The 10,194-nt window shown below is 53.3% G+C and overlaps 1 protein-coding gene across 1 annotated transcript; it reads left to right on the top strand.

Annotated features, from left to right (window-relative positions):
- Positions 1–4,962: 4,962 nt before the first annotated feature.
- EOMES (eomesodermin) lies at positions 4,963–9,217 on the top strand. The gene is made up of 6 exons (XM_026045526.1): positions 4,963–5,672; positions 5,847–6,001; positions 6,076–6,197; positions 6,645–6,803; positions 6,895–6,956; positions 7,592–9,217. The coding sequence occupies exons 1-6, from the start codon at positions 4,963–4,965 to the stop codon at positions 8,325–8,327; spliced, it is 1,944 nt and encodes a 647-aa protein (XP_025901311.1). The 3' UTR covers positions 8,328–9,217.
- The last annotated feature ends 977 nt before the right edge of the window (positions 9,218–10,194 follow it).

The raw sequence follows: 10,194 nt of genomic DNA, 5'->3' as shown, positions 1-10,194 counted from the left end.
CCGCGGGGGCGAGCGCGACGGGAGCGAAAGACATCGGCTCCCCACCCCCCTCCCGCCCCCCAAAATCATATTTCTCAGCTATTATGTTACCAGCGGGAAATATTTCATGGCTCTGACATCCTGTGCCCTGAGCAGCGTGAAGTTTGTCAGGGCCTTCAAGGGACGAAATTGTACTTTTTTTTTTTTTCTTCTTTTTTAAGTGCTAGAACAAAAAACAATCCAACAAAAGCAATAAAAAAAAAATGCCTATGGAATTTGAGTCGCTGCTTTTAATTTCCACGATTTATACAGTTCAGTCGAAGCCGGGCTCTTCCAACGGGCATTTCCGAGGCAAAAGGGGCCGGGCAAGGCGGAGCCGGCGGCCTGGGGGTCGGGAGCTCCCAGCGGAGCCGCGGGCTCGGGCGGGACGGGAGCGGCGGTGCCGCGCGGGTCGCGCGTCCGCCGAGCGCGGCTGCCGGGCTGGCGGCCGGCACCGACCTGCGAGCGAGCGAGGGATCAGCTTTAAGGAGGGCGGAAAGGTGCCAAGCATCCCTCATTAAACTTATCGGAGGGTGAAAAGACAGGCATTTCAGAAGAGCTGTTTGGAGATCCCTCTGCATGAATAATACAAAATATGAAATGTTGCGCGTGGCTCTGTGATCCTAATGCCCGTCTTCCTCCTTCCTTCTAGCCTTCCCTCTTTCAGTTTCCTTGGGAGGAAAGAGAAGCACCTGAAATTTAAATCCTGTTTGGTATTTTTTGCTGTCTGGTTTCTCACAAGTTCCTCAAGTATTTGTCACAACGGCAAAGGCACCCGCTTCACCAAGTCTCGCTTTTTTCTCTCAATGCATTTTATTCCCTGTCTTTCTACAGCCAATAGGGTATCACAGGCCTCGCTCATGGCTTGTGACCCCCCCCGCAACCTCCCTCTCAAAAAAAAAAAAAAAAAAAAAAAAAAAAAAAAAAAATCTACGTGATCCTCACCAGCAAAATTACTCACCGTCGAGAAACCACTTGAAGCCCTGAATATGTTTACCCTTCCACTGGCATAACTAACCTGTAAGCATCACACCTTGCCTAGTTTTTACTAATCATTGCACTTCCCTTTAATTCAACATCAAAGCTAAAGCTAATGATTTTTAGGTGCCCTTTTTCTTTCAAAGGGGAGAAAGGAAATTACCAATAAGGCTGCTTTGCAAAGCACTTTATTTTCAAATACGGAGTTGTTTCTCCAAGGTACGTTCCAGATTCCTGTCCATTAACTCGTGTCTGCTCCTTCTATCTCATTCTTTTTCAGCTAAGACTCTTCACCATTTGTTTGCAATAGCTCCATGCTCATAACAGGGCTTATGTCTGTATGTTGTGTATGTACGTGTGCCTGTTTTAAACTTATGTCTGCATTCTGCCTCTTAAATTGGCTTAGATAGCTAAGAAAGTGACAGATTAATTAAATTAATTATCAAAGGGTAAAATTGCTATTCGAGTGAGCTATCTCCGGTTAATATTATAGACAGCAACCCGTTGCAGTTGCAGGGCAGTTTGCCTTTTCTTAAGGTCAACACGTATCTCTTTTAACAAAACCCGACTCTACGTTTTAACCCTTTGCGTTTGAGGTTTTACARGTCAGGATGGATTTTAGGCTGCCTTTCCTTTATCTTTAAGGCTGCGTGCGTCACCTACACGCTGAAAACTCCTCTCGCCACGAGCTAAACTGGAYTAATGATGTTCACAACTGTAGCAGAACTTCTTTACATCAGAAAATAAAAGGCGTTTTCAATTAGTTTAGCCTCCTAGCGCTCCCACGGAGGTGGCTGTCATCTGCATTTGAGAGACTGGAGGGGAAAAAAAAGAAAGAAAGAAAAAGCCTGAGCACTAGAAGGGTGTAGCTGGTTCCTTCATAAAAATAGCAACAGAATTTTGCTGCCAAATTGAAATGCCCTAAGCCTCGCTTAGACACTTTAACAGTTTAAAGACTTCTTATGTTTTTTTTTTTTTAACAAAGCTATTCACAATCCAAAACAAGGGGCACTCACGTATGACTGGCTACGCCTGAAAAACCTTCATATTAGTGAATTAAAAAGCGAAATTGAAGGCTGATGGAAGAGCGGGAAGACCTCTGAGTGCATTTTAAAATATCATCCTTCCTTTGCCTCGCCAGATAGTTTACATGCAGTTTAAGCAAGAAAGGAAAAGCTAGAGTGGGTGGATGATAAATAAAAATACTTATAAATCTCTATAGCTTCTTGCGGGAAGTGTCCAAGCCCTTCCCGAATCAGATATTAGCAATACGAACAGGAGGTCCAGAACGAGGAGTTGGATTTTAACCAGGATGATGGAATTAGACAAGGAAACACATTAACTTTCAGAAACTATTCGGCTGCGTGTAACCTTCGGAAAATTAAAAAAAAATAAAAATAAAAAAAATAAATTAAAAAAAAACACATAACCACCTTAAAATCCCGCAGCGGGAACAGCAGGACTTCGGCAAAAGAAGACGGAGACCAAACAGCATGGGCGGCCGGTGGAGCGTGTGACATAAACTGTCCATACCAACCCAGTAGTCTGTGGGAATATCTCTAAACCTATATATCCACAAGGATATTGGATATGTATGGGTTTCTCTCTATGCGGATAATGGCTTAATAAACCAGCTTTGGTGGATCCCAACTTCCTTTCTCCCTCTAGGCCCCACTGAGCAGAGTCCCTCAGTTTCGGGGTCCCAGACTCCCGAGCTGAAGCGATCTGTGGAGTTGGGCTCTCTTCCCTGGTAAGCGAAGGGGGAAGGGTCCTGCCCTGACGGCAGCGGAGGGAAAACGGTGTCTTCCCAGCGTATCCGCGGCTGCAGAAAAACGGGGTGTTTTACCGCGAACAGCTGCTCTGCGCCCAGGGACGCTCCTTATCCGAATAAACCCGAGGAGTATATTTGAATAAAACCCCACGATACGAGACAACCTGTAACCCTTCAAAGACCTGCGCTCTCTTTCAGCGCTCTTTCCGCGGTCTGCACGTTATCGGGGTAGTTTCACGAACCTGACACGCTGCTCTCAGCGGCAGCAGCCCCGCCGCTCCCGCGGGTTCATCCGCGAGGCGACATCGCATGGTGCCCCCGCTGCCGCACGGTCGGCCAGGCGAGGGCAAATCCCGGCTCCCCAGGGCTGCGCTCGCTCGTGGAGACGCCGACKTTCCCGGTGCCGCCGCTTTCCCGGTGCCGCGCGCGGAGTAGGTGACACCTCCCGGGGGCCGGAGCCCGGTGCGGCGCCCGAGGCCGAGATGCCCCTTGCCCGAGCTCGGCTGAAAACAACCCCGGCTCCGCAAGGAGCTGCGCGAACAGCCCAATTCGTTGGGTAAAGCCTAATCCCAGAGTTGTTGTTGTTTTTTCTTTTTTTTTTTTTTTTTGGTTTTTTTTTTTTTTTTTTTTTTTTTTTTTTCAGCGAAATAAACTGAAAATCTCTGCAGGCACCGGGACCACCGCGGTTTCCCTGATCAACCCCTGCTCCAAAAGCGAGCGCAATCCTCAAGAAATCCACAGCAACGCTGGCAGGTTTGGTTCGCTTATTTATTTATTTATTTTCCAACTAACCGCTAAGCTGTCCGAATTTTTGGAGAAAAAAAGAAAATCGCATCAGTCCTGAGTTAAGCGGCACTTGCCCCGCACGGGTTTGTTTTTAACCGGGGGGGCCTTTTCGTGCGCACCTATAATCTGCTAAAATCCCCTGCCTTAAATTCCACTCGTTGGCTTTTTTAACGTCTGCTGGCCCCTCTCCTCCGGCCTGGGAAGCGCCGCGGGGGCTCGGGCGGCTCCTGATGCGCCCGTGTCCCCGTTCCGAGGACAGCAGCCGCAGGGTGGGGACAGCAGGGGCAGAATTTAAACCGAGTCTCCTCCTCCCCTGCTCCGTACTCCGCTGCCGCGGAGAGGAGCAGCGGGGCAAGCGCGGTTCATTGCGGTACCTAGACCCGGGGCCCCGCATCTCGGCTGGACGGGAACGGCTCCACCGGGAGAGAAAAAAAAATAATAATCACAATCAAAAATCCCTCAGGCTCTTTCGCCAAGCCGCGGCGCATCCTCGCAGGCAGCAACGAAATCGTTAACGTCGGCCCTGCCCGCTCCCCGCAAGCAACTAAATCCTCCTGGGTGCGCGTCCCTCTCACCGCCGAGAAAAAAAATAAATAAATAAAATAAAAATAAAAATAAAAATAAAAATAAAAATAAAAATAAAAATAAAAATAAAAATAAAAATAAAAATAAAAATAAAAATAAAAAAGGCTCCACGTGAGCCGGCACCCGGCCGAGCTAGAAAGCTGCCTGCGGGGGAGGGATCCTGCAGGGAAAGGGGCTCGCGAGGAACCCAGCACGGGGTGCCTAAAATAAAATGAAACTGCGAATCATCCCCTCCGGTTTCCAGAGCGACGTCCAGATAAAAGCGCCACGAGCGGCCCCGTGTCACCCCACGGTGCTGCTGCTGCCCGCGGAGCCGGGGGGCGGCGGAGGCCCGAGCAGAGCGGGGCGAGGGGGACACGGGCGGGAAGCGGGCGCGGGGCGAGCGCTCCCGCCCGCCCCGTCGCAGCGGGGCCCCCGTCTCGTTTTCCCCCTTCCCTCCCGCTCCGCGCCCGGGCTGGGTCCCCGGGAGGCCCCGACACCCCGGCAGGGGGGCGAGTGTTTTGGGGGGAGGAGGGGAAAGCGGGGATCTGCGCCGCGGATGCTGCCGCTCCCCTGCGGGGGGATTGCGCCCCGTGGGGAAGCGGGGACGGGAGGTTTCGGGAGAGGGGTAGGGAAGCGGAGACGGGGGAGGGGGGACCCCCGAGTCACAGGTGACTTGTCCCAATTAGTAGTCGCCTAATTGAATTAGTGTCAGGCGGCGCAGCCAATGGGCCGGCGGGGGCGGCGAGGCAGCGGCCCCGCGCACGCCCCTCCCCGCCGGGCGCGCAGCGCTGCGCTATAAAGCGCGGGGCCGGCGCCGCTGCCCCGCGCCGGGGGCTCTGCCGATGCAGCTGGGGGAGCAGCCGCCGCTCGCCGCGCCGGGGGGCCCCTTCTACCCGCTCGAGGGCGCCGGGGGCGGCAGCAGTAGCGGCAGCGCCCGCGGGCCGCCCGCTGCCGTCCCGGTCCCGCCGCCGCCGCGCCTCGACAAGGCGCCCGCGCAGCTCCCGGCCATGCTGGGGGAGGCCGAGACGGGCGAGCCGCCCTTCGGCTCCGCCAAGGCGGAGGGCCGCAAGGCCGCGCCGTGCGGCGACGAGGAGCTGCCGCCCGCGCGCTACGCGCTGGAGAGCGTGAGCCCCGAGCGCTACTACCTGCAGTCGCCGGGGCCGCCGGGCGCCGAGCTGGGCGGCGGGCCCTGCTCGCTCTTCCCGTACGCGGCCGCGCAGCCCGGCGCCGTCTACCAGCCGCCCGCCGCGCCGCGCTACCCCTACGGCCCCGTGCTGGCGCCCGGCGGCTTCGCGGGCGCCGTGTGCCCGCCCGGCGCCCGCGCGCARTTCGGCGCGGGCGGCGGCAGCAGCTACCAGTACGGGCAGGCGGGCGGCGGGCCCCTGTACGGGCCCTACGCGGCGGCGGCGCCCGGCTCGTGCGGCGGCCTGGGCGCGCTCGCCGTGCCCGCCGCGGCGCCCGGCCTGCGGGCGCAGGTTTTCCTCTGCAACCGGCCCCTCTGGCTCAAGTTCCACCGGCACCAGACCGAGATGATCATCACCAAGCAGGGCCGGTAAGCGGCGCGCACGGCGGCGCGGGGGGGGGACCGTTCGGCTGCGGGTCCGCTGTCGAGTCCCCTGACGGGCAGTGGCCGGGTGGGTTTTCCCGGGAAATGTAGCAGCCGGGGCTGGTGGCGGCTCTGCCCCGGAGCCGCGAGCATGCCGTGCACCCTCCGTGTCCTCCGCAGGCGCATGTTCCCCTTCCTGAGCTTCAACATCACGGGCCTCAACCCCACGGCGCACTACAACGTGTTCGTGGAGGTGGTGCTGGCGGATCCCAACCACTGGCGCTTCCAGGGCGGCAAGTGGGTGACGTGCGGCAAGGCTGACAACAACATGCAAGGTACGGGCAGCTCCACGCCGGGCACCGCGGGTCCCCCCGCGCCGCCTGGCGCTTAGTCCCTTGTCTTGGGCCAGGCAACAAGGTCTACGTGCACCCCGAATCGCCCAACACCGGGGCCCACTGGATGCGCCAGGAGATCTCCTTCGGGAAGCTGAAGCTGACCAACAACAAGGGTGCCAACAACAACAACGCCCAGGTAGGCGCCGAGCAGCCGCTGCCTGCCGCCCCCGACGCCGCCGGCCTGCGGCTTCGCTCTGGGGCTGCCACGTCCTTGGTTCCGGGACTTGTCCCCTCCTTAAATGGCTAGCAAGCCGCTCATTCTCATCAGCTTTGAAAAGGGCAATGTCGGAAGTAGGTGTGTGGGTTTCCTTGTCTTTAGCCGATGGGTCTTTCTCCAGAGGAAAGCACAAAGAAGGGTCTAGCTTCTGTTTCTTGATCCTCTGCATTTTCAGAGTTTAGCGTATCCGTAACCTTGTGATGGTGAGAGCCACACACATGGGTGAATTGTCTCCTACTGCTAGTTAAAGCTGATTCATTCCCAAATCAAAAAAACTCAAGTATTTTATAGCCTGACTGTTCGTATAAGTATTAATGTTAAATGTGACTTGTGGAAACAACTCATCACTTGTGTGGTTTCTTCTAGATGATAGTACTGCAGTCTCTTCACAAATACCAACCTCGGCTTCATATTGTAGAAGTGACTGAAGATGGTGTTGAAGATTTGAATGATTCTTCTAAGACTCAAACATTTATTTTTCCTGAAACGCAATTCATAGCAGTTACAGCCTATCAAAACACTGATGTAAGTATGTGTGTATGAAGTGAGAATTAGTGAACCTAAACTGCATGTGTTCAACATATCATCTTACTATGTTCTGCCTCTTTTTTTTAAGATTACGCAGCTCAAAATTGATCACAATCCTTTTGCAAAAGGTTTCAGAGACAACTATGACTCGTAAGTACATTTCTGTTTTGTATGTTAGAGGTAATTCTGKCTTAAATATATGTACATATAGGGAAGAAGCTTCAGTGTTTCTGAAGCAGTAATGTTTCTACTGGCAGCATTGGTAGCTGAGGCAGTGACTTAAAAGGCCTCAAAAAGGCCTTCTGTTTAGAGAGATGTTTGAGTAGTTAATGCATGTATCTTCCGACAGGCTTCTGGATTCTGGGTRAACGGTCTAAGAAATTTTTTAGCCCGAAGACTAGTATTGGGGTTTCAAGTATATCTGCAGAACAGGCAGTGTCATCAGGTTGCCCCTGGAAGATCTGCCTAATGCTCTCATGCTGCCTACAAACAGCCTTAGGAAAGCTGTGCGTACTGAGCATGGCTTCTGGGAGAAAGTGTTGTGCCTCACTTAAAATGGGTTGCCTGGCTGAGAACAGGGCATATATGTAGTAATGATTAGATGCCTGTGTCCAGGAGCAGTGTAAAGTCTGAGAACAGATGAATGAAAATGAACTTCAGCCAGTTCAACCTGGCAGTGATTTTGATTCAGTGATAACGTGCTGGTTTCTTGTTCAGCGCTTTGTTTTAGTAGCGTGCCTGGAGTTGTAAAGGACAACACTCAGTATTTCTCTTTTACGTTGTAGCATGTACACAGCTTCAGAAAATGACAGATTAACTCCATCTCCCACGGATTCTCCTAGATCCCACCAGATCGTGCCTGGGGCCCGGTACAGCGTGCAGCCCTTCTTCCAGGAGCAGTTTGTGAACAACCTGCCCCCCGGCAGGTTTTACAACGGCGAGCGGGCGGTGCCGCAGGCCAACGGCTTGCTCTCGCCGCAGCAGGGCGAGGAGGTGGCCAGCCCCCCGCAGCGCTGGTTCGTCACCCCCGTGCAGCAGCCCGGCGCCAACAAGTTGGACATGAACTCCTATGAGACGGAGTATTCGCCGAGCACCCTGCTCCCGTACGGCATTAAATCCCTTCCCCTGCAGACATCCCATGCTCTGGGATATTACCCTGATCCAACATTTCCGTCCATGGCAGGCTGGGGGAGCAGAGGCTCTTACCAGAGAAAAATGACAACGGGATTACCATGGACCTCCCGAACAAGCCCTCCGGGTTTCTCTGAAGACCAGCTTTCCAAGGAGAAGGTCAAGGAAGAAATTGGCTCCTCCTGGATAGAGACTCCACCCTCCATAAAGTCTCTAGATTCGAACGATTCTGGGGTCTACACGGGTGCTTGTAAGAGAAGGCGACTCTCCCCTAGCACTTCAAGCAATGAGAATTCCCCGACTATGAAATGTGAGGACATTAATGCTGAGGACTATAGCAAAGACACTTCAAAAGGCATGGGTTACTACGCATTCTATACCAGTTCTTAAAGTGTTCTTTTATCCCAGTTGGCTAACTTGGTTTTTTTTCAGGGTGGCCTTGGTTTTTTTTTGCATCACAATTGCCAAAAAGACTCTTACCTTCCACCTTGAATTGTTGTGTGCAATTCTAAAGAAGGTGCCAAAGCTTTTGACTGTTGCAGGTAACCGAGTAGGGAGAGAGCAAAGTTTAACCGAATTCTTAACTTGAGAAAGAACCACATGTGGAAGCTGTAAGCAAGAGCCTAGAGTTTTACAGTGCAGCTTATTTATTGAAGACACTAAAGTGTACAGTTTGACTTGGCTCAGAGGCCTGATGAAATCTATGCACTCCTGGGCAGGAAATGGGGAGTCTGGATCCCTAATTCCCCCTTTTTTCCTGCCTAACCTTTGAATGGAAGGGGGCTGGGTTGGAGGGGCAGCGCTGCACAAAAGGTGTTGTGCTTTAGGCTGTGCTGCAGCACAATTTGCAGAGTTGGATCCTGCTCAGCTAGGGCTTTCCTTGGCAGAACACAGTCAAAATAAGGCCTGTGTGCCAGGCAGACTTGTCTTGAAGCCCTTGTTGCCARTGGTGGAGTTACAGTGACCAAATTCGACTTCCTTTAGTCTAGCGTAAGGGGGGGGGGGAATGCCTCTATCCCAAAAGCCTAACCTTTGTTGAGGTGGCCAAAAAGAATCAAAGTGTACAGTTGTGTTTTGTCTAGGTACACTGTAGAATATTGTGGAATACTGTATAAATAGTCTACTTATAGCAGTGCAGTTGGCAGGACCTCCAGTGGTGCTTTGAAGTCCTAAAGGCATTTTCTTCAGATTAATCAAACTTAGCGTACAGAACATTGCAAATGCATTGCTTATTTAAAAAAAAAAAATTTCTATTTACGTGTAGGTAAGGTGACTTTTTTYCAGCTGCCCTGTACAAAACTGGAAGTGATGTTAACTTATCCACTTTCTTGCCTWTCTCTAGTTCTCAGCCCTTTTAAGCGGATCGCCCCTACACCGCTGGCACACGATCTCTTCCCGGTGCAGCTTGGTTTTATTTTCCCCCTCCCCTCTGTACATAGTAGTAATTTTTAATAAATGTGGTGGTGCCAGGCCTGAGACTGGGGCTCTTTTTTTCCGCTGCTTCCCCGCTGCTGCAGTGTGACTGGGGGGGGCCGGSCGCTTGGGCGCCTCTTCCCCGGTGGCCCCGGGGCGGCTCCCGGTGCCTCCCGTCCCTTCCCTGCTCGTCCCGCTTCCCCCGCGCGCTTATCGGCGCGGCGGGAGGGGGGCCAGGGCAGAGCCCCCTCCTCGGCGAGCAATTGCGGCCGGGGCGCCGGGAGCCTTCCCGAGGAAATGCAAGGCGGTAATGGGATTAAGCTGTTAGCGCTGCCTGCCTCCCACGGAAAAACAACACCCCCGCTCCCTGAGGAGCTAAGGCAAGCGCGGGGTGCTTACACGGGCTCCTGGCGCGCACGTTTCGAGGCGAGGCTCCCCCTTCATCGTTATAAGGGGAAAAGACATCGGCGATGGCCCAGCAGCCGCCCCTGCACCGCCAGGCGCGTCCCACGGGGGCACCGGGGAGAGTTTTAGCGGTTTAAAGTTTTTTTTTTTTTTTTTTTTTTTTTTTTCCTCCCCTCCCCCTTTCTTTCCCCCCTTCCTCGCGGGGAGGGATATCCCCGCGGCTCTCCTGGAAATGTCCCCCCCGGGGTGCAGTGACATTCCGGCTGCTCTGCTGGGGCTGCAAAACATTCCCGCGCCCGGGAGCGCGATTCCACAGCACTGTGGTGCTCGGAAGAGATTTACATGTATATGTGCGTATGTATATATGTATGCATATATATATTCTTTTTCACTGCGCAGTTTAAAAAAAAAAAAAAAAAGGCTTAATACTTGTGAAAAG

This window comes from Nothoprocta perdicaria, unplaced genomic scaffold (genome assembly GCF_003342845.1).
Source record: "Nothoprocta perdicaria isolate Ctin4 unplaced genomic scaffold, notPer1 scaffold_40, whole genome shotgun sequence".
NCBI lineage: Eukaryota > Metazoa > Chordata > Aves > Tinamiformes > Tinamidae > Nothoprocta > Nothoprocta perdicaria.
Note: the sequence above shows the minus strand (reverse complement) of the source record. Positions and strands in the feature narration are given on the sequence as shown.